A 24,405-nucleotide genomic window follows, 5' to 3' on the forward strand; every position below is an offset into this window, starting at 1 on the left:
GTGTGTGCTGCATTCAACGCTCACTGTCGCATCCTAACACTCGAGGGCGGACTTCCCCCTTCCCGACCAAGTGCCCGAACTTGAATCTTACCACAGAAAGGTTTGGGTTGGAAGGGACCTTAAAACCAGCTGGTTCCAGCCCCCCTGCCACGGGCAGGGACATCTCCCACCAGACCAGGCTGCCCAAAGCCCCGCTACTTTTGATTAAACAGAGATTAAAGCCCCCTTGTGAGCTGCGTGAAGGGCTCTACCGACCCTCGGGGGCCGGGCCGGAATAACACCCGCCGGACAACGCCGGCAGAGCGCGGTGAAGGGTCAGGAGCCTTATCAGGCTGCCACCACAGCGGCTGCAGCACCCAAACAAGAGCCAGGGCCCGCCCAGCCTTCACCCAAACGCCGGCCGAGAGCCAACAGCGGCCGCTGACTTCCTCTCCGCCCCTCTCCGCCCCGTTATGCCCGCATGCGCGGGCCCCGGAGCCTTCCGGTAACGGAGCGGGATGGACGGAGCCGGCCGCCGGGCTCTGGCGCTGCTGCTGCCGCTGTGGTGCTGCCTGCTGGCCGCGGCCCCCCGCCGCTGCGCAGGTGAGCCCCGGCCGCCGCCGTGAGGGGGGCGGCGGCCGCCATGAGAGGGGGGCTCCGCCGCCGCCGGGCTCGGTGGCGACCGGGGCGGGGGGGGGGGACGCGGTGGCGGTGGGTGTTTGGGCAGCGGGAGAAGCTCTTTCGAGAGAGGGGCGTTGTATGTGGCAGGTGTTTGCCTTCCTGCCCCGGTGCTGGGCGTTGTGAAGTGCGGTGGAGAGGGAATGGGCTGCGGTAGTTTGAAGTACGGGTGTGTTACAGGGCGCCGCCTGAGCGCTGAGCCCCGTGTAAGGCTGTATTCCTCGGGTTTGGCATACCCAGAAAACCAGAGGCTGTTTTTTGGGGTCCACACTGTGCGTTCGTGGTAGGGCCTGGGCAGAAAAGCAGCTCCGAGACCTCTTCTGTTTGCTTTCTTTCGCTCGTTGGATTTGTAGCTCCGTTCTTTGGGCATCACCCCCAGATTCCAGCCCAGAACTGGAAGCGGTGTGATACCATCAGCTGCTTGGATTAACCCACACGCTTCACAGGAAACAGTTAACGTGCCTTATACCGCTTGTCGGTTTAGAAGCAGTTGTTCTGCTACGGTGACCTGTCCCCTTCTGCCCTGTCAAAACCAGCGGTCCCCCTCCTAAAAGCTCCCGCGACAACCCTGGGTCTCCACAGCACCTTTCTGCCTGTGGGCCCAGTAACAGCTGTGTCGTCCCTGCCATGTGTTTGGTTGTGGCTTTACATGTTTTTTCATTGTCACACAAAATAGGCCTCCTTTCCTTCCTGTGCTGAAAGGCTGAGCTAAATTTTCCATCATTTCTACCTAATAGACTGCTTTTTTTCTCTTGCTGAATGGCTTTTCGTCAGGGGAGGTTCAGGTTGGGTATTAAGAAAAGGTTCTTCACCGAGAGGGTGGTCAGGCACTAATGTTTATTTTAGTTTATTAAAATATGGCAGGGGAAGGGTGATAGGCAGTTGTGCTATAAGCTTTTTTTTTTTTTCGCTTTCTTATCTTGTTTTGTTGGCAGTCTAATGTCTTGCAATGTTGTCCTCAATACCAGAGTGTTGTTATGCGTTATGTGAAGAACCGTGAATTAATTTTAAATGTATTTTAATTACTAGTAAAATAAATCAGCTACAAATCTTGATTTTAGAGGTGAACTTAAATCTTGCTTTTGATTTGTTATGCCGAGTTTGATTCTGATTAGTTGCTCACTATCTACATTAGTGTTAGACGCTCTTGTCTAGGCCCTACTTCTATCAGTATAACCTGAGCTTTTCTGTGACTCCTACTATTTAGATTATGCTAGATATCGAAAACACGTGGGTTACAGAAATCTTAGAAATCCTTTTGGCTTATCGTAACTTCATGCTTCACATGAGCCTGTGTGAGCTGGTACAGTTGTAATATGCGTTCATGTTAAATTCTTTACAGATAAGGGTATTCTACGTGGAAAAGGGTTATTACTTTTTTTTTTCAGTGTCTTCTATCAAGTGCCATTTGGAATCAAAAAATATTTTGCCTGTGTATTTCAATTAAATTTAAATGTGTATAAGAAAGATAATTGAACATTTTTCTTCACGACTCTAAAATTTGTTTACTAGGCAGTGGAAGAATCGCCATTGAGAAATTTTGTCTCAAGCAACTACATGTCAAGGCTATTTTAAAATAAGGCAATCTTTTCATCTCTTCCTCTAGTGAGAAAGCAGAAAACAGCTTTTCCGTTTTTTTGTTTGCTAATCAATTTTAGTCTTTAACTATTTCTTATGTACATCACATCCGTTGGGATAAATTTGAATAAAACATACTGATGCCAAAAGCGATTTTGTCCCTAAAACTAAATCCTGGTCCCAGATACCGAATCTTTGCCAGACTGTTGGACTTGAGGAAGTTATTCAAAGACTTCAGTTTAAGTACAGGCTTGATATGATTTTTACATCTTAAACAGGTTTGTTTTTTTCAGAGGAAAAATAAATCATCTCTTATCTCCTCTGTTATGAAGCCCGCTAGAATACAGCATTATAACAGTCATGAAGTAGGACATGTAATCATATATATACTTTCATGCTGTAGTTCTCTTTGTAATTCAAATAGGAGACCAAGAAAAAACCACTTCCCTTTGAGTGAAATGGTGTATTATTTTAAATAACTTTTGATCTGACAACTTTTAGTTTTAGTTTTGAAACTGTTTTAAAGGTTCACAGTAAGTTTATAAGATATCTGCTTTTTCCTCAGGCAGCAAAAAACTGTATTTGTTGACATTGTAGATCTCTCCATGGGAGTATCTGTAAATCACAGCAGTGGATTGTGAGTTTTGCCATCTTCAACAAATTCTCTCTCTTCGTCTGTATCAGCTATGAGCTAGAAGGAAGTATTTACTGTATTCAAATGGATTATTCATGGGAAACACCAGAAAATTAAAATGAATGGAAAACTGATTAGTAGATTTTTAAAGGGTATTTTTTTGATGCTTCTGTTTTGATTTCTTGTCCCTGAGATGGGAATTTAAAGTGGTTTGGTTGATAAGGAACTGGAAGTTTAGGCAGCGGTGCGTGCTTTTTGTCTTTGTTATTGAATCAGTCAGCTGAGGCAGCTGAGCCCCAGTAATGCTGGAATAAATGTTGCTTTGCATATCTGTTTTCTTGCAAAACCATGAAACTTCTCTGGGAATGAAATATTACCAAGCTTACTCCTGCATTCTTGGTTTATTGTTTATTGGGATGTAGGTGATTGATTTAGGTAAGCAAACACAAAACACTGGAAGTAGGAGTTACTATGCGAAAGGATGGGTGTAGAGCAACTATCCATGTACGTGTTATCGAGAACAAATGTTAAATCAACCTGAATTTCTATTTTAAAATAAAAGGTGTGTGGGTAAAGGGGTTCTGATTGCATGTCATTTTGGCTCAGCATTGCTTTTGAATCTATGTTGTGTATTAATCTCATAAGCATACTGGAGAAAGTAATGTATGTTAAACTACTACAGTATGATTTTCCACCTTGTTAAATCACATTACAGTTTGCTGTCAAGAGGGAAAGATGCGTTACATGGATGCTTGCTAGCAGTCTGTGATAGAACAGCATAAACCTATTAAAACTGCCTTTAACTGAGTGGGAGAAGCTTGCAATTATTTGAAACAGCCGGAGTGGAACTGAGAAGTGTCCCAACAAGTTGGAGAAATGTCCCAGGAAAAGGCCTGCTGGCACCGAGAAGGGACTTGTGCCGGCGCTTTGTTCTTAGGCAAGTAGAAGGTGACAAATTATGGTCTAAATATCAGTTATATCAGTTCTACAGTCCGCCCCCCCCCAAAAAAAAAATTAATTAAATAAAGATCTGCGGTGTTATGGTGCCTTGAGCTTTTGTCTGAAAGTTTAATTGCTGTACTGGAGAAAACCCAAGAAGTGTTGGGGCAGAGTCGTGTCAATTAGAATGGAAAGGTTAGGTCATGTTTCTTGTAAGTTAGGCTCCATTTATAAATCTCTGCCAGAGTATTGTGACTTTCTGAATTACGGTGTTCCAGGGGAGCACAACCATTTGGAGAGAATGCAGAAGAGAAGAATGAAAGTCATTCAGAAAGCTAGGAAATTTGACCTAAAAAGAAAAATGAAAACTGTAGCTGTCATTTAGGTTTCTACTTGTCACTCATGTTTAACCTAGTTTTCAAATACATAAGAGTCTGATGCTTAGAAAGAATAAAGAGATATAAGACTATAAAAGAATAGTGTGCTTTAGTATCCATGGACATGAGCTAGATGTGCTTAGAGGAGATCGGCGTTACACTCCTGGTTTTGCAGGACTATAAAAGACAGCTAAGCAAACATCTTTGCTATACAGAAACTTGGATCTGGTCTGTAAAGATTGAGATCTCCAACAGAAACTACTATGAAATCTGATTTGGGAGTTCTTTACTCCCAATTCACAGAAAGCTTTCTCTAATGGTAGGTATAGGGAAACATTTCAGGAGATCGGAGGCCTGTAAAAAGAGGTGATGCAGTGGTGGCAGCCACGAGACTTCTCTACATAAACCTCTGATGTACACAGAACAGCCACCAGCTTTCTCCAGTGTGAGCCGTAGGTGATCTTGCAAGGTTTCTTCCAGCTCAGTTTCTGTGCTTGTATCGGATGAAGGAATGATTAGGAACTGTTAAAATGGGAATCGATGATCGTCACCTTTTAATAAATGTCAACCAAACAGATTCCTCAGAGTATAAATTTAAAGTTAGATCTCTGATTGTATCCCTCCTTTTACCTGCAACAGAAGATGAAGTGAACAAATGAAAGCAGAATAATTGGGACCTGGAACCTTCAATAAATAGTTATTTTAGTTATTAAATTTGATATTTTCGTAAGGGTTCTTTGAGTTATCAAGATCCTTTGTGAGGACTGGGAGGTCTTTATAAAGCAACAATCTGTTTTTCCAGCCAGGGCAAGGAGAAAAGTACCTAATCATGCTCAAGGTAGATCTACAAAAGGTGTTGTGGGGTTTTAGCTTTTTTTTTCCCCACTTTGCTTCACATCAGATGAAGCCAGAAGGTCATCTAGTCCAGCGTTTTTCTGCAGCAGCAGCTAGCAGTGGAGGAGGAAACAACACAAAAGCAAACACAGTGTGACAGCTGACAGCATAACCTTACAGCAGTCTGCAGCGCCGAGACTTTCTGTTTGACTCAGCTCACAAACCAGGCAAGAGTTTGGTGTTGACAGCACTGAGGGAGGGGATTCCGCAGCCGAAGCGTTCAATGAAGCGGCAGTTTCATTCTCTTGAGTAGCGCGGCGTTGCTTGTGCTGGTGCTTTCCGGCTTCGTGTTGCAGAGACGGCCGAGTCTTTTGCCGCTCGCATCCCCCCCCACTGCTCCTCTGGTGTCTGTAGCTCTGTCCTGTCCTTCCCTCAGGCTGAAGAATCAGTCCGATTCCTCCCAGGACAGAGCTATTCCATACCTGGGGTTGTCCTTTCCACCCTCTTTTGCCCTTTTTGGCAACTGCTGAGCGCTGACCACAAATGCTACGCTTGTGCAGCAGTGTTGAACATAACACTGAACAGCTTTCTTAAAAATCAAAGCTGCGAGATTTTCTTTGGGAAGCTGATACAAGTTACCTGAAAATGTATTACAGAGTTCAAAGTAATTTTGCGGGTGGTATCTCTGAATAGCATGTTTCTGTTTATTAACAGCCTATAAAGGCTGTCGTGTGCCACCGAAGACAGCTCTGGATGCCTGGTTCCAGCAGTTTGTAAGGAGGATTGCGAAAGGGTGAACATCAGGCTGGAGACCACGGTGTTCAAACTGGCAAGAGGAAGTTCTCAGAGAAAAGAGGCAGTCACATCTGAGACTCGTGACAACCTTCTGGGCCTGTTACTGAAATTGTTGGGGGATAAAGACCTTCTGAATTCACTGTCCGACCGTCAAAAAGGGTTGCAGCAGAGTTCAGAGTAATTTACTTCTCTGGAGAAATTTGCTTGTCCAGATAGGCTTCAGAAAGCATCAATTCCCACACCGAACAGGGGAAGTGTTGCTGGTAGCTTGGCACCTTTTGTGTGCCAACCTACCTATTAGTTCGTTTCCCAAAAAGCTTTATGCTTTCCCACGTCACCTGATACTTCAAAAACAGTCCGTGTTGTGTTTGGAAAAGTATTTGAACTTTATCTTACAATAAAACCAATGGGGGGGAAAAAAATTGTATTCATAAGTTAACATCCTCTTCTCAGTGAGCTTCCTTATCCATTTCACTGCTATTGAAAGAGATGATTTTGATACATTTTAGTCCAGCTGACAGGGGGAGATTTTAAGCTTCTGCAAAACTGTTGAATGTGTGTGATGTCGTTATGTTTCATGTTTAGATAGAGTAGAAAAAATACTACTTAGATTTATATGAAGGCAAAGCGTGTGGGTGCAGGCATGACCCCACTGAACTGTAAGCAGTAGTTTCCAACAACTGTTCCCTTCTGTCTTCCACTGTGCCCCCCCCAATTAGTAGTTAAAATTAAAGGTTTGGGGGGGGAAAGAAGCACACAGTTTTCTTACTGATGGTTTTACAAGAATAGTTAAGTAGTATATTGATGGCTATAACGTTTCATGTGGTTTTCAGAGTCATAGTGTTGGCTCCTTTTCTTGGGTATGCCTGGGATGGAAAAGTCCTCGAACATCTTCATAAATGCCGTCTGACTGAAGCCTTTCGGAGGAGGTTCAGTGGGTGGGAGGGGACAAAAAAAAACCTTCTGAAACATTGGTTTTAATAATTAGCTGAAATCTATATTTCGTGACGTTTGCCAATTTTAATTTGAGCACTTGAATTCATACCAAGTGCCATGAAGTTTTACAAATTCATTTGGAAAAGCAACAGCAAATGTCAGAACCCAGAGCTGTACTTCTGCAGTGCTGTTTGTATCCAGAGACAGGATATGATTATTTGCTGTGGTATTTACCAGCTTTAGAAAAAGCTGGCTTAGCTTAAAGTGTTGAAGTCTGACATCAGCTTTTTTTAAAAAAACTTGGGGCAGTAGTGTAGCTGTTCAGAACAAGAATCTTGTAACAATTCTGTTTCTGCTACCAGACTTCCTTTTTCCTCACTGACCCCAATGGAAAAGTTTTAATAATTCTTACTGTAAAGCTGCGTACAACATGTAAGATAAGGATTGGAAAATGAAACTAATTATCGTAATGCATCATAACATATATTTTTTTTACCGGTGCTGGAGCTCTAGAGGTGCACGGTGGGTCTCAACTAATGTTATGTTACTTAACACTGCCTTTTACAGTTTGTCAAGGCTCCCTGTTGCTCCGTGTACAGCATCTGCCTTGGGAGTCTCCTGTTGTAAAGCCTTCTGTTTAGCACTACCGTGGCAGGCTCTTAAACCTGGCGCGCATGTTGCTGGAGAACTACAAAAACTTGCTTTGTGTCTGCTATTGGAAGCTGTTCAAACCTCAGCAGTTAAATTATGCTCTCAGAAAATGTTTTTCTCTCATACCGTTTATTAAAATAATTTACCAGTAATTATTTACACAGGCATTGAGTGTATGAATGATATTTTTTTTCCCACCCTGCTCTCTTCTGCTCTGTAAGCCAGAGTCTGGTTTAGGATAGTATTACTAGAAAACTTTCAGACCAAATGTTGTCCCTATTATAACTTTGTAGCCTCACTGTTTTGAAGTAGTGCCATGGACTGGTGTCAAAGTAAAATGTACCTTAAAAGTAGCCAGATAATGTTCAATTTGCATAAATATCAGAGTAATTCCTTCCCCTGTAGCATTATTACTGGTCTGTGCTCCAATAGCTGAATTGTGCCCTAAGGGGAACACCTAGGGATACTCTGCATATCTCAAAGTTAATGGTAACTATAAGGCAGTTAGGAAACAGGACTTTTTTAATATTATTTTTTTTGAAAGGTGGAAAAAAACAGAAGGAGGGAGCTATCCTGCGGGTGGTTCTAGCATGCATCCTTCCCTCTTGTTGGCAATCTGCCTTTCAGAAGTCAGGTCTTCTCTTCCCGTGGCCTGCTCTTTCCCTTGGTGTTTTGGTCATTCGTACACGCGTCCTGGGACGTGACCCCTGCCCTCCTTAAGCTGTTTTATGTGTTCTTCCTTGTGTAAGAGGAAAGACCTTAAGTGAGGTACAAGATCCTGAATGGGATTTACGTTCGAGGCTGTACATCGAATTTGTGACGGTAACGCGTGACATAAAACAAGGCTGGTAAGCTCTACCTGTTCCGCAGCTGTGAGCTGACAGCGGCGGGTTAATCCCTAGCAGTTTGCAGCTGAGATCCAGATGTTGGATGCAGCCAACAAAATGCTGGTTTAAAGGCATTCCGGCTGCGTACAACCAGCCTGTGGCCGTGAACTACAGGCGCTGAATGCTACATCTGTACATGCTCTTAAAAGGGAAGTGGGCGGAGAACTTTAAGCAGGGAGGAGAGAGCTTGTGTGGTCAGATAAGCAAAGAAGCTACTCGATGTACAACTCCTGGGCTAGATGTTGAAGTGCCGTTTGCGTAGCATGTTGTGGTGGGTTTTTGTTTTGGTTTTGGTTTGTTTTTTAACTTAGTGAAATGTTTATTGATATTTCATAACTATCTACTTTTTTTTAACAAAAGTGGGTCCTCAATTTATGTAAAAAAAATATTTATCCCAGTCCTTATATAGGTTTGTTATTTTCTTATAGGCCAAACTGATCTGAAGAGTCCTCAGGATATTCAGGTCTATGTTGTAAACACAAATTTCACTCTAAGGTGGAACTACACGGGGAATGATACCAATGTGACATTTTCAGCAGAGTATCAGTGGTAAGTAGTAGCTTTATTCAGAGCCAGAAGTATCTGATGCTTATTTGGGTAGAAGAGCAAATTAATTCATTGATTTATGACTATGCTTCTTGATGCTGCCATTTAAAACTTCTAGGACTTTGAAATTCAGAAAGTAGAAGCAGGAAGATTAAGTCTTGAAATGAAGCAGAATCCTAGTATTGTCCTTCGTGTTTCTATCTTATACATAAAATTAGATTGTTCACTGGTAGGGATGTTTTATAAATGCAGACCACACTTCGTAATAATTCTCAGTACCTCAACGATTCTTAGAGAAGATAAACTGGTACACTTGGAAGTGTAGTTTTTAGATTTCTTGACTCTGCTTTGTTTTGTGTTTTTTTTATTTGAGCTAGATTGTGTCGAAAGACACACATACGTGCACAGAACTCAAGAGAATTTTCAGTGTAGGATCTTGAATAATCTGTCAATGTATTTATGAATCTAGATTTCTCATCTGCAAATTTTAATGACCAGATAAAACAAATTAATTTTTGTTCTTAAATGTTAACTTGGTTTTCTTTGTGGTTTTTGTTTTCTCTTTTTTTTTTTCATATACCAATACTTATGCATAGACATGTATTACAAAATACCAAACATATTATACTGACAAGCAAATATTTAAAAACACTTCCAAGATAAAATCGCTGAAGAAGTTCTTTATTTTAGGAATTCTTAATGTATAATTTTGTGGATTAAAAAAAAAAACAAAACCTGTCATTCAATATGTAAATGACAAACAGTTACATTGAAAGTACAGATTTATTTTAAAACATAAGTGGTCTGAAAGGTGGGCGTTGAGGACAAACAATTACTAGTTCAAGTCTCTGCCTCTTTTTTTTTGGTCAGAATATTTTTAATTCTTGTAGGAAATGCTTGTTTGTTAAAACAGGTATTGCTGTCTGTTAGCTTGCAAGAAATAAAGCTTCTGGAAAGCTTGTTTTCCAGCATTTATTGTCAAACTATTTTTCTGCTTTTTCTTTTTCCCCTAATCTACATCCCTTGCTAATGTTAGAATTATTTTCTTTGGTTCTTTTATGCTTTCTTAAGCATTTATTGCCATTAGGACTTTTAAATTTCTTCCGATGATTTTATAAAATCCTTACCGAACTAGGGTAATGTATTAAGGATCTAATTTTGGATTTTGACAATTCTTTGATACTGTTCTAGACGCTGTGTTTACACAGTGAATAAAGCAAATGTTAACTACCAGCCTACAAATTCTGATACCCTTGGGTAATAAGGTTAAACTAATAAAGTAATAGATTAGGTTAATGGATTAAATGGTAATATAAACTCAAGGCTGATGAAACAGATATCACTAACACCAGTGTAATTGGTGTTAAATGCTAAGCAACATGACACTTACTGGCATTAAGAAGAAAAGGAAAATACTGAAGACTTAGATTGTATTGTAAATTGTTTTTGTGTGTGTGATTTCTTTTTTTTTACTCACCTTGCAGGTTTGGTGATCTTAAGACAAGTGAAACGGAATGGAAGGAGTTGCCTGGGTGTCAAAATGTCACTGACACAGAATGTGACTTTTCTTCAGCAATAACTGAATACTATGATACGCATCTTGTGCGTGTAAGGGCTGAACGAAAGGAAGACAAGTCACCCTGGTCTAGTGTTTTTGAAATGATTCCATATTTTATAGGTATGAGCTCCGTATTTACTGCAACGTTTTTAGTTAAATGTCCTTTGGCACTTTACTGTGGAAAAATACATGTGGTTTCCATTGCTCATAACGTGAACTAGTGACTTTCTCAACCTTAAAGTAATACAGGGTATTTGCAGGTGATAGAATGCTGTTATTCTTTCCTTTCTGGAAAGGAAAAAGTATTGAAAGTGATGCTGTTCTTATGACAGAGTTTTCTGTTGCTGCTTTTCTAGACTTAATAAAAAAAAAAAAAAATCTCCATGTAGTAGACTTTTCTGGAAGTCTTCTAACGACCTTCTGATTTTTCATTATGATATAGTATGATACAGTTGCCTTCCCTCTGTTGGATTGGTTGAGCTAGGTTTCTTGCTTTTCTTATTTTAAATATATCACTGATTTTCATTACAGATTCTGGAAAATGTTCATTAGTAATATTGCATTTTAACCTCACTGTTAGAACCAAGTGACAGTGGTAGTTTGGTTGAATTTCTGTGAGTTTACTGTCTGAGAAGTAGTAAAACTTTCAACCTATAGGCAAGTACTGTGACTTTCACAGCATCATTAAGGTTGGAAAAGACCTCTAAGATCATCTAGTCCAACCATCCACCTACCACCAATATTACCCAATAAACTATGTCCCTAAGTACCACATGCAACCTTTTCTTAAATGCCTCCAGGGATGGTGACTCCTCCACTTCCCTGGGCGACTTGTTCCAGTGCCTAACCACTCTTTTTATGAGAAATAATTTCTCCTAATTTCCATACTGAACCTCCCCTGGCGCAACTTGAGGCCATTCCCTCTAGTCCTATCACTAGTTATCTGTGAGAAGAGGCAGACCCCCAGCTCCCCACACCTTCTTTTCAGGTAGTTGTAGAGAGCAATAAGGTCTCCCCTGAGCCTTCTCTTCTCCAGACTAAACAACCCCAGTTCCCTCAGCCCTGCTTCTCGTAGAACTTGTGTTCCAGGCCCCTCACCAGCTTCATAGCCCCTCTCTGGACATGTTCCAGGGCCTCGATGTCCTTCTTGTAGTGAGGGGCCCAAAACTGAACACAGCACTCAAGGTGCAGCCTCACCAGAGCCAAGTACAGGGGGACAATCACCTCCATGGTCCTGCTGGTTACACTATTCCTGATGCAAGTCAGGATGCCCTTGGCCTTCTTGGCCACCTGGGCACACTGCAGACTCATGTTCAGGTGAGCATCAATCAGCACTCCCAGATCCTTTCCCTCTGCACAGATTTCCAGCAACTCTGCCCCAACCCTGTAACGTTGCGTGGGGTTGTTGTGGCCAAAGTGCAGGACCTGTCATTAAACTCCATTCACCACTGCTCTCTGGGCCCAGCCATCCACCCAGTTTTTTACCCAGCAAAGAGTATACCTGTCCAAACCAAAATAGGGTGCTATATGCAGTTACTGTGGGTTTATTAATGTAGGTTACTTTCTGAGTAGTTTTTCTTTAAACATTCTTGCTGACTTCTTTTTCTTTTAATATTTGCAGCTCAGATTGGTCCCCCAGAAATACATTTGCAGTCCGTAAATGGTGTCATTAAAATTCAAGTTTCTTCTCCAGAAGCAAATCAGGTCCGAAAAATGTGGATATCTCAGTTGAGTTTTAAATATAATCTAGTTATCTGGGAAAATTCATCAGATGCAGAGGTATGATTACATTTTGATTTTTGCGTTTTGATCTCAACTGCCAAAGATGTACTTTAATTGCTTAATGTTCTAAAATCGAACTGTATAACTATGTAACTGTGTTTAATTCTGTAACTCAGTATAACTGTTGCTATGCAGTTTGGAAGTTGAGGTTTCTTTTTTTTTGGTTGGTTGTTTTGTGTGTTTTTTTCAACTAGAGGACTGTGTTGGATATTTTGTGATACAAGTTCTGTATTTCTGTTAAGTGCTGGAGCCTAATGCATGAGGAACCAAGTGAAACCATCTCAGATAAGTTGGAGCAGCAGCTACCATCAACTAAGAGGAACAGGGAATGGAAAGAGTTCAGGGTAGTGGGAAGAAGCATTTACAATGAGGTGTAGATATGGGAGGGGAGAGCTTGACTAACTGTCATAGTGCAGTTCTGTGTCATGAAGTTCTTTGTTTTCTTATTGTATGTCAGGAGAGTTTAAGGATTCTTTTGAGGTCTTAGAATTGTAAATTAACTTCCAAGACTTAATCTTGCACAGCAGATATAGCATTTTCTGGACCAAGGTGGAAACAATCTTTCCTTTTATCCTTTTAGGGGAATGGTTGCCAGCTAGATTAGGCCAGGAACTGAAGAGAGATTTATGTTCATTTGGAAGACGTAGTCATTACACATCAAAGTGGGGGAAAAAGCCTTAAGTGCAAGCTGCATGCAAAAATTCTTCACTGAGAAGTCTGGTCAGCTAAGCAGGGAGAGAGCAGTAGGGAGAGGGGGACAGGTTTGATTAATGAATTGAGAAATGCAAATGCACTGTTTTATCTTCGGAGTATGCATCCGAATGTGTGGTAAGTTCTGCTTTATGTACAGCAGTGCTGCAACCCTGCAACTGGACACCCGGTTTCATGTGTAAAGGAGTATCTCAGTCTCATGGCTAAGTTTGAAACTTCCCTTTAGCACTAATCAGCCCATGTATTATCCTTTGTTCCCTATTTTAGCCTTTTTTTTTTTTTTGGGGTATATTATATAAATGGGCTGAAACCTGGGGGAAAAGATACTTTAAAAATCAGCTTATCTGGAAAGTGCTGTTCATATTTTTGTTCACAATTCCTTCTTATAGGTCAGAAGTCAAAGTATTTTTCCTACGGACACAATCAGTGATCTTGCACCAGAGACAACCTATTGTTTAAAAGTTCAAGCAACTCTTCCTTTGTACTCTCAGGAAGGCTTATTTAGTCCCATTCGTTGTGTGAAAACTACCCGTAAAGGTAAAACATGAAACTGTTTAATTTTAAATTGATTATTTATTTAAACTTTTGGAAAGTATATTGTTTTAACACAATAGAAATGCACAGAGATGCCAAGTTCCCACTTCTTTTGGTATAAAAGCAGTCCTGACAATTTAGATTTTTTGTTTTAAATCAATATAATGTGTCACCTGTCAATATGATAATTTTAATAGTACAAAAAGGTTTTCATTGAGGCAAATTCTGTCCGTTAATTTGGACTGCAAAAACTACTTTCTCTATATTGGAAAACTGGATATTTTTGGATTTGACTTTGAATCAGAAGGAAGTGTGCATAGGCAGAACAAAAGACTTGTGTATTTGGCAGTAAATGTACACACACAAACTTGAGCCAAGCTTAAGAAAACGTCTTTCATGTAAGCCTTGGTGACTTTATTCTTGCAGATTCTGAAGAATGGCTAAGTGGCGATTTGCTTGCAACTAATGTCTTGTTTTACATGTCTAAATTTAAATTCTTTTTTATGTTGTTCAAGTGTCTAAGTATTTTTAAATATTTATTTTAGGGGAAAATATAGTGTGGGAATTGAGAAAGTCAAATGCTAGATTGGATGGTACATCAAAACTACTTCATGCTTACTTGTATGTATTTTACACAGTTTTCTAGGCAAGTCATTGCCGGACCAGTTTATTTCCACTAATCTCAATGCATCTGTACTTAATTTTACCTACACTGCTTTTTAACTGATGCTTGTAATATTAAAGATTTAAATTCCGTGATATATACAGTGTATTAATTTGCTATCTTTATAATGAAAACAGGCAACTTTGATTTTTTTTCTAACTTACTGTATGTGTGCCATCATTTATGTGATAACTGCCCAGTGTGAAATTGCTGAACAACTGACCACTCAGTGAGAAATTGCTGTAAAGCTTTTTAGTAACTCTGGATTTCCTTCTTTTTTCTTTTTCCATTTGACGCAGTAAATGACTTATTTTGTCCAGCAAATCTGAAAGTTTTTGCTTTGAACATGAAATTTCATCTGCATTGGAATAATCCGTATAAACAACATGTGAACTATACCGTACAGTATCTCATGTGAGTTAAACAATTTCTGTATCTCTGTATAAACTGATTATGTAGTTCTAAATGTAAGCTGTTGTATTTTGCAAACACTTACTGGAAGCTAAATTGAAATACTTCACAAACATGGCTTAACGTATTCAGTGTAACATTGGATACATCGTCTGGACATAGCGTGGCTTTGAAAGGATTGCTAATAACATCATATTGTAGAACTTCAGAATACTAGACTTATTTTAAGGGTGTTAAATACTTCATGGAATGGACTATATACATGCTAAGTAGCATTTTTATAAATTACGAGGTTTGCATTTCTTTGTGTCTTTACATCTGAAGAAATTAGATAACTTGAAGTAGTGAGCAAAATGCTGTTTTTCAAGGTTTCAATTGTCAACATATTTGATTATTTTTGGTCAGATTCCAACATTAAAAAGAAAAGTGTTATGCTTTTAAATCTATATTTTTATGTCTAGTTGTAGCACAAGTATTGTGACCAGCATCTAAATGGTGAGAGATACCTCATAAAAAGTAGCATTCTTTTGGAATTCCTTTAGCATGACATAAAAGATAATCCACTTAATAGAGCTATTTGAAAGATCTTAGTTTGAATTTTTAAAACTTTAAAATCAAATGCATTTTTTTTTCTAGTGAGGATTGATTAAGGCACTGGTTTGTATTTCCTGATCCAGTTGGCTTCATTGTTTCAGTAATAAATGGAAAATATATAGTTTCTATTTGGAAGAATAGACCTCTTAATTTTTTGTTTGTAGTATTCTAAATGTGAATGTGCTGCTTTGGAATTTGTGGACCCCCTATAAAAACATTATAATATCTCTTGCAGTGGTTATCTAAAGAAACTTCATGATGATTACTCTGAGAAGTGGCTCAATGTACCGAGATGTGAAAACATCACAAACACAAAATGCAATTTCACGTCTATCATCACCACTACTTCTGGATTTTATTACCTCCGTGTGCAGGCCATGAGTCAATATAATAAGTCATGCTTGTCTAATGAAGTAATAATAGATCCTCTAAGAATAAGTAAGGAGATGTTTTTTTAAATATTTTCATTTCTTAACCAACTTGAACTTAATGCTGGTATTTGCACAAAGAAACTTCCTGGATTAATGAAACTGAATACATAGTTCCCCTCCAGAAACTCTGCTGGGAGCCCTGGCCTCTTCAAGTTACACTGGAGTTTTTCCTTGGTCTTCTCTACTCAGCACAGCTGTTTTTTTCCCTATACTTAAAATCATATCACTTATCTTACGAAAGTGAAACTCGAAGCACTGTATGGCATTTTATAATCTCATTGTCTATTGCATTAATCATCTTGTGAGATTATACTACCAATATTCCTTATCTGACTTTTGCCATCGGTGTTATTTTTCTGAGATACCAAGAATTGGTCTCAAAGACAGATAAGGTTGGAAACAAGCGCCTCTGTTTCCTTGTGCATCTGCCCTCATCTCCTCCTTGCTCTCTGTCCCTGCCCTCCTGAATTTTGTGCTGAAGCAGTATTACACAAAAACTGAGGTTCAACTCTGAAGAACTTAATGAAAAAGCGATGTCTTAAATCATTGTAACATCCAAGTCAAAATATGTAATGCTTTCCAAAGTGAAATTGTAGCATTTGTAACTTGTTTTGCATATTTTGGGTTTGCAAGAAACGTGAGCTTACGAAAATATTTGACTTCACAAAAAGTTATCAATTATCAAGGTCAAAAAATGTTTAACATGTAGAATGTAATATTCCATTTCCTTCCATATTAAAGATGGAATCAATAGCTATTCCATAGGTCAGCTTACCCTTCTCAAAGCTTTTTGTAATTAAATAATAGTGACAATTATACAAATGAAACCAAAAACTTAAAAGCTTCTCAATTTTAACTCAAAGTAAGTGGAAGAGGGTATATGTGAAAAAGAGGGCCCATGTCCTGATCGAATTAAGAAGCATTCAGTAGTTCCACTTTTTTTAGCACAGAGTGAATCCCATTGTCTGCTTATTTCATGGCACTGAAACTTTCCGAAACAAAATATGAATGTGCAAAGAGAAAATAATTGAAATATTTCACAGGACCTGATTCTAAATGAAGCTGTTAGTCAAGTCAGATTTTTAAATATACGTTTTTTTTAAAAGTCAGAGATCTAAATTGCAATATTTCAGTCAATATTTTTATTTGTACTCTGTCTCAGTTTTGACTTTTTTTTTGTCTTAAGATGAAATTGGCCCTCCTGCTGTAAAAGTGGATGTCAGTGATGTTTTGCTACATGTCCGGATTTCTCCTCCAGGAGGATCTGAAAATGAAATCATGACGGAGCATTATTACTTATCTTACCGGATTGTGTATCGGAAGAATTCATCAGATAATGAGGTATGAACTCGTTGAATACTTCAAACAGCGTATGAGATTTGTTATGACGTAAATACTACATTTAAGTTCTTCTCAAGAAGCTTATTTTCAGAAAAGGTACATGTACAGTGTATCAATCATACAAACAGTTTGTTTTTCTGAAAGATTCTTTAAAAAATTAGCTAAGACTACTTTTATTACAAATTGAGGAGATTTTCATCTTTTTCTTAATTCTTGTAGCCACACATGCAACGATTCCGTAGAATTACACTGAGTTTTATAAAGCTGCCAGATCGCTCGTTTTCTAATAGTGTCTTTCAGTATGATTTGTGTATTGTCTTAATGTAGCTTTCCATCCCTCAAATTCTTTTCTCACTGTATTTGCAGTATTATTGCCATACATATCATAAAACGATGAAGTCTTGCATGCTTTTAACTCACATTTTAATACATCTTTCTGTATTCTTTAAATGTTTCTTATAGCAAAACATTGTTACAGTAACCAGTAAATATGTATCTGTAAACTTGTGGAACAAGCAAAGAAAAACCGCAGCTGGAAGAATTTAAATTTTGCACACAACATATCACTTCTAAGCTGTAAAATTTCACTCTGGTAAAAATAGTTTGCTTTTGTCAATAAATGTTTGCTGACTGTTCTTGCTTTAGAGTTTTTTGGTATCTTCTATTTTATTCAATCCAAATGCAGAAGGGTGTCCAACTTCTTGCAGAATTACTTCTTCAGCAGAGACCAAAAATCTGTTCTGTTTGTGTGGCACCTGTAGTGTTTATGTGTGTCTTACTCTTCCAAATTTCCTTTTTCAGGAGAAAATGAAAGTGAAAGAGATAAAACAGACAATAGCGACAATTTCTGATCTAACACCTTCAACACAGTACTGTGTAAAAGTAAAAGCATTTTCAGAAACTTACAACAAAAGCAGTCCCTTCAGCAACGAGGAATGCATCAAAACACCTGAAGGTAGGAATTGTTTGGGACTTGTTATGCCCATGGAATCAAAATTGTTAAAGGTTCATAGGCCTTTGCAGATCTCATTAATTTGGAAATACTTGCAATTTTACTTAATGGCCTTACCAAGTTAGCACCCATTAGACCAGAGATCATATCAGCAGTCTGTCACTCCACTGCTCTGTGTTCTCTTGCATTAGCTATGCTAATATGGTTTCCGGTCTGACCTGAATAAAATTGTGTTTGTTATTGCACAACATACCTCAGTTTAGAAATTCTCAGATGAATAACTATAACGATTGCAAATTAAACTTAGTTCTGTACAATGACTTGTTAATGGGCAAGCTTTAATTTCAGTCACTTCCTAAATATGTTTAGAAAGGTGCAGGAGATCACTGAATACTACATTTTCTAGAACATTTTATTCTTGAAATTGTCTTAATTATTCTATGAATTAATTCAATTTAAAAAAAATAATGTGCTAAATCATGAGGGGACAAATTATAGATGAAGACACTCAGACTCATCATAGGTAAAAGCATTTGTGCAAAATGAAAAGGGGTTTGAAGATGGATTACACTCACTCCGAACACTAGGGTATGATAGTCTGTTGAATTTAATTTGACTAGTTATCTTCTATTAAGAGCCTGTAACACTAGAAAAATTAACAAATACCCAAACTGACTTAAAGCTAAGAAAATTTAATAATCATGCTATTACTTTCTCACATCATAAGCTCCTATGATTTATTAGTATATGTAGTCCTCTTTTTTTGTCTTTATCAAGCCTAAGAAGAATTAAATCTTACTTTTTCAAGCATCACAAGGCAAATTCTGTAACTATTTTGCTGGTTAGGTATTACTCTTCCCCCTTCTTTTATAATTATTCTATTTAGCACTAAGCAGTACATTGAGACTGTCTCTCTCAGTAGAGAGTCTCGACAGATCATGCCCTGTATTTCCCATATGTTCTTATATTGCAGCGTGGAATTCTTTTTTCCTTATATCACTTGTACTAACTGGAAAAAGAGATTAAAAAGAACTGATTGTCTCTTCTAGATTATTTGTAAAGCATCTCCTGGTATCTGCTATTTTAGTGTGTTCAAGCTCCCTTCAGTTTGTTTGAGCCAGAGAGTGTGTTGCCAAGTAGAACAGAGACAGTGAGAAGGAAGCTTGCAAAACTCTTTAACTTACACACTGACTAGCATATGTCAATTCAGGTAAAGGGTTTCTTTGGCAAGAATATTCTGCTATCAAAAGATGGATTCTGCCTTTGTATACTTCTTCCACAAGGTCCCAACCTTAAGTCTTAGAACCGAGTCTAGTCTGTTGGAAGGCTTTTTGTAGTTCCTGGGTTGACACAGCAATACAGGACTGTGTTTGGGCACTGAGGCGAAATTCATCTCACCTTTCTATACTGACAGCATAAAAACTTGTGCTGAGCTAGTGTCTAGACTACTGGTGTAGAAAATAGTTGGAACATCCTTGGGATTGATTTCTTCCTAGGTAAGCATCTAAGAGGAATGGATGAGCTGCTTGCTAGAAGATCCTTTTTCTCCCTACTAGCTGGGCTGTAGTCATCTGAATCTTAGCATTGGAGTTCCTTTCCTGTCCAAGAAACAATTTGAGTGCTTTTGTGCCCCTGAAGACCCTGCAAGTCTGGGCAGTCTAATCATTTCTTAGCTAAGGAAACATGGGCCAACTTCACAGTTTTAATTGCCCGTTCTCTTTCCATAAACTATGGAAAGTCTTCCTCCTGTATCTCTGTTAGTTACATACTATATCCTTTGAGGGTAGAACCTGCACACAAACAATAGAGTGGTAATAGATTTATATACACCAGGTGCTTTCATGGTAACTGTCTGCGCAGCCTTTCGGTCCTGCTGTCAAAGAGGGAGGGAATAATCGGATCTTGGTTCTGATCCTGTATGCAAATGCACGTGTTCTTATGTTTGATAAATCTCTTAGGCTGTGTTTTTAATAAAATTATGTAAGATACAGAATGACATCGTTTTCCTAATGATCGTCATGCCTGGGTATAGCAGTGAAGGAATGTGAAATTTGATGATAAATACTGTAGCGGATTTGGGGGGGGGGGGGGTCATCTGTTTTTAATCTGTGTGGTTCATGAATACCTAGACTGAATGTTTGTTTTTGCCTTTTTTTTCACATTCACTTTTTTAGATAAAAGGTTACCTCTGATCATTTTAGCAACATTTGTAACTGCCCTGATTGCTGTCTTGGTTGTGGCTGTACTGTTCATTTTCTTCCTGTATCAAGCCTATAATAAAATCAAGTATGTGTTCTTTCCATCATGCAAGCCTCCTCTGAACATAGAGGTGAGACAAGATTGATTTTTCTCATTCATTAAGTAGACATACTTTTAGAAAAAATAGTATAAAATATTATAGAAAAAGTGTTTCTTTGTTATCCTATGGTCTTATAGATTAATTATACAGGTTTCGACAAAGTGCAGGTATTCCTAATGAAAAAAAGTATCAATTTCTCGGATTCTGTAATTAGCAAATATTTTAATTTTTTATTTCTGCAAAAATGTTGCTAACCTTTTTTTATTCCAGTGCACATATTTACCCTGTGTATGTACTTTTGCCCTGCCATTTGAGACCAGAATTGTTTTCCCATCATGTTATCTGGGGCAGTATGCTCTAGCCTTTTAGCCTTCTCCCTGTTGGTGCATGGCATAAAATGAGTACTCTGTCTTACTCACTTCCTTTCAATTAAGAGCTTGCTGTTATTTTCTTGCTGCATAGCATTTGATTTTTGTTGCTTCTGGATTGTCTTTTTCCATCGTTGTGTTAGACCTCAGTAGTTTCTCTGAAGGCTTCCGTGGAAGGAAAGCATGAGTCCCCCGGAGAGGGGAATTGATTGACAGCAGCCCTGCAAAGGAGGACTAAGGACTTGGGGGATACAGCTGGATGGAAAAACTGGGTATGAGCTGGCAATTTGCACTTGCAGCCCAGAAAGCCAGGTATATCCTGGGCTGCTTAAACAGAAGTGTGGCCAGCAAGCAGATGGAGGGGATTCATCCTCTCTGCTTTGCTCTTGTGAGACCCCACCTGGAGTGCTGCACCCGGGTCTGGAGCTTCAGTACAAGAAGGACATGGGCCTGTTAGAGTGGGTCCAGAGGAGGGCCTTGGAAATGATGGGAGGGCTGGAGCACCTCTCCTGTGAAGAGGAGCTGAGAGAGTTGGGGTTGTTTAGTGCAGAGAAGAGAAGGCTCCAGGGAGACCTCTTTATGGCCTTTTGTATAAGCTCCCTTTATGTATTGAAAGATGGGGGGGTGAGGGGGGAACTTTTTACCAAGGTTTGTAGTGACAGGACAAGGGGCAGTGGTTTTAAACTGAGAGGGGATAGATTTACACTGGGGAGAAATTTTTATGAGGGTGGTGAGGCCCTGGCACAGGCTGCCCAGAGAAGCGGTGGATGCCTCATCCCTGGAGGTGTTCAAGGCCAGGCTGAATGGGGCTTTGGGCAGCCTGGTCTGGTGGGAGGTGTCCCTGCCCATGGCAGGAAGGGTGAACTAGATGATCTTTAAAGGTCCCTTCCAACCAAAACCATTCTAAGATTCTATGAATAAGGGTTGATAGATAATTTTCTGGCTCTTTCATTGAAAGAGGACATCAGATAGATTTCATAGGAGCCAGGTTCAAAACAAAAACACCTTCAGACAGGGGGACCTGCAGATCACCTAGTCACAAGCTTTTGTGGATACAAGAATGGTTATATGGGTCATGGGTGTGTTCATGGAAGAGAATTGCATGAAACGTCACTAAACCAAATAGAAACCATACCTGTCTCAAGAAGCTGGAAAGAGTTGGGAGTGTCCTTCCAGCCTTGTGTATTCTGTGAAAGCCACATTGCTTTTCTGACGCTTCTTCCACGTATTTTTATGATCTGAGAGGCCATGTGGTCAAAGAACAGTCATTATTGCCTGTTCGTCAAAATTCAGGACATGAAAATGAAAGTCCAGTCTTCGCAAACACTTCTACCATCCTCTGACCTAGCGACTGGGATGATTCAAGTCACAAAGGCAGTTGTTGTGCAATTTCTGGCTTTGCTTGGCATAGTACTTAGTGATCCCGTTCTAGAATGAACAGAACGTGTCAATGTGGGTATGCTTTGAAATGTAGCAAGAGCTGCTCATCACTTTGCTTTCTTCAGTGTCTCAAAACGTTGACTTGAGCAGTGTGTGACCTTCCTAATGTGTTTCTCCTTCTCACTGACACCCTTAGGGTATGTAGTGTACAGAGCTTTCTGAGTAAAGTTACAGTTGTAAACTAGTCTCATAATTTGCAAGGGCGAATCTGAATTTGATTAGTTTGTAAGGCAACATTTTAGCTCTTTTGTTTGGTAGAATACTGGTAACATGATTAACATGATGCATATTTGACTGAGAACTTTCCTAGTGGATTTGATTTAAACAACTGCTTTTTAGATTTAAGGCACATAGGATAGAGAGCAATATGCTGTTGAGAGCTCTATAAGGGTCGGTATCATGCTGCAGCAGCTTGCTTTCTCTTTTTTCATTCAAACTTTGCTTAATAACTAGTAATCACTCATATACTTTGCGAACACGTCTGTCATCCACATGCTACCACGTGATCTTTGAAAATGTTCTGAATTAGGGTTTTCCTTTATTTCCTCATAAGGCTAGAGTCAAAGAAATATTGCAATTATATAGGTGATTGACAGCTGCAAACAGCAAAAGAGCTGAGGTTAAAATGCTGTAATCATTCTTCAGTATTTGATTATATAAATGCAGCTAAACTTCATTGTAACTTTTCATTTGTGAACTTAGGGAAACAGTGTGTAATAGGTAGAAAACCTTATGATGCTATTGAATGTGATAAACTAGATTTGTACAACTGTGGTGTTAAATGGAGTCATTATTTAGATGTTAGGCATGAATATTCATCTCTTTTCTCTTTTTGCAGGGTTTTGGAGGACAGCTCTTTGGCAGTCCGTATCTGCCCACTGCAGAAGAACCAATAGAAAGTTGTTATGTCATTGAAAGTATCATAGAAGAAGTAAATCAAATTGATTTCAAAGACTACAAACATTCTAAACAGAGCAGTCGAGATTCAGGGAATTACTCTAATGATGATGATACCTCAGGGAGCAAAGGGTCAGAAGGAATGCTAGAAAAGGAAATAATATAACTTTTAAGGAAATAAAATTCAAATGAGGGACTGGCAGCGTAATAAACACTTAAACTTTTTTTTTATTATGAAAGTCTCGGACTAACGAAGACAGTATGGCTTTGGGATATTTGTGGTGACGTTTCCAAATCTCCACTGGGTTAGTGGAAAGTTACACACCTTCTCTGCAGCAAGCTGACTGAAGTTAAAACACATTTGACTTCTGTTATCTTACACCATTTTGACTGAATATTCATCCTGTGATAAAAAGAATACCATCTGAATAAAGAGGAACAAGTCTGTACACTTCATATACTTGAACCTAATAACCTCAGTGAAAGCCTACTGTGTTCCACAAGAAGGCTTTGAGTGCCAGTGTGTGCTTTGAAAGAATACTTAAATTACAGTATTGAGTCTTACAGTGTTTACACAGGCAGAAGAAAACTGATGCCAGATACAATTGTAAGAACTGTGATATTCTCTTCCAGCCCCTTGGGGGCAGTGCTTTTTTGGTTCAGCAGGTCCAAAGCAAAGGATGCAGAGAAAACAGTCTCAGTGAGGCAGCTCCTCTGAGCATCCTTGTAAATTTTCGTGGCCACGGCTATCAGATACTTCTGATGTCTGCTTTTGTGTTTGTGAAGCTGTGTCCCTGCATCAGGGTGCTCTTCTCCTACAGCACTTGGTAACCTGGGCAAGTTTGGGGAGGGGAAGAGTCAGGAAAGAGGCTTACTCCACTGTAATGAAAAATTTCACAGTGGAAGCTCTTTGTAAATAGAGGTATAGTCAAATTGTATTGTTCTGCATTTAGGATGACAAGCGTCCAAGCCAGATATACACTGCAGGAAGAAACTAATGAATACTTTAAATAATACTTTGAAAAATGCTTTAATGTTAAGGCACATTAAGAAGAATATTCTTTTTTCTTCTCTCTCATGGCTAGACAACCAGAAGCGTAAAACAATTCTAATTGAATTGGATTTGCAAATGTGAATCTCCTTTAACAAAGGAACTTATTTCTGTAATTAGAATTATCCAAGCTGAATTTAGGAAATGTCTTCTAACAGCATGGTGAGGACGCTTGTCATTCAAAGTTTTTTCAACTCGGTCTCATTCTGTCAACAAACATTTCCTTGTACCAAAATAAAAAGATGCTGCAATGTTGTTTCACTTGGCATGCCACTTTTCTTTTGAACTGATTTTCAAAATAGTTCATTTCTTATGAAGAAATTGATTTAGAGTAAATTGTTTTTATGTTGCTTGTTGTCTAACATGTAATTGTTGATGTTTAAATGGTTTTTTATTTTCAAATGTGATCTAATTTTATAAACTTTGTTACTGTGTTCATTGAAGAACATAATAAATTTTGCACATTTACTTCTTTAAACACGTTTTTAAGCCTTTCTTGGCTCCATATATTTTCAAAATATTGAGATATCAGCTACAT

General features: G+C 39.0%; 1 protein-coding gene across 1 annotated transcript; it reads left to right on the forward strand.

Annotated features, from left to right (window-relative positions):
- Positions 1-348: 348 nt before the first annotated feature.
- Positions 349-24,345, forward strand: IFNAR1 (interferon alpha and beta receptor subunit 1). Its single transcript, XM_080560139.1, has 11 exons — positions 349-582; positions 8,717-8,837; positions 10,319-10,512; positions 12,014-12,171; positions 13,275-13,422; positions 14,383-14,497; positions 15,324-15,526; positions 16,706-16,860; positions 17,662-17,815; positions 19,987-20,141; positions 22,758-24,345. Exons 1-11 carry the CDS (start codon positions 498-500, stop codon positions 22,980-22,982), a joined length of 1,713 nt encoding a protein of 570 aa, XP_080416265.1. The 5' UTR covers positions 349-497; the 3' UTR covers positions 22,983-24,345.
- The last annotated feature ends 60 nt before the right edge of the window (positions 24,346-24,405 follow it).

This window comes from Anser brachyrhynchus (assembly GCF_964034855.1).
Source record: "Anser brachyrhynchus genome assembly, chromosome: 1".
Lineage (NCBI taxonomy): Eukaryota > Metazoa > Chordata > Aves > Anseriformes > Anatidae > Anser > Anser brachyrhynchus.

Bases quoted from the DNA above. Each gene is read 5' to 3' on its own strand.
- IFNAR1 (XM_080560139.1), top strand. From the start codon at position 498: ATGGACGGAGCCGGCCGCCGGGCTCTGGCGCTGCTGCTGCCGCTGTGG. The intron at 583-8,716 runs GTGAGCCCCGGC...ATTTTCTTATAG, and splicing joins GGCCCCCCGCCGCTGCGCAG to GCCAAACTGATCTGAAGAGT. The intron at 15,527-16,705 runs GTAAGGAGATGT...TTTTGTCTTAAG, and splicing joins AATAGATCCTCTAAGAATAA to ATGAAATTGGCCCTCCTGCT.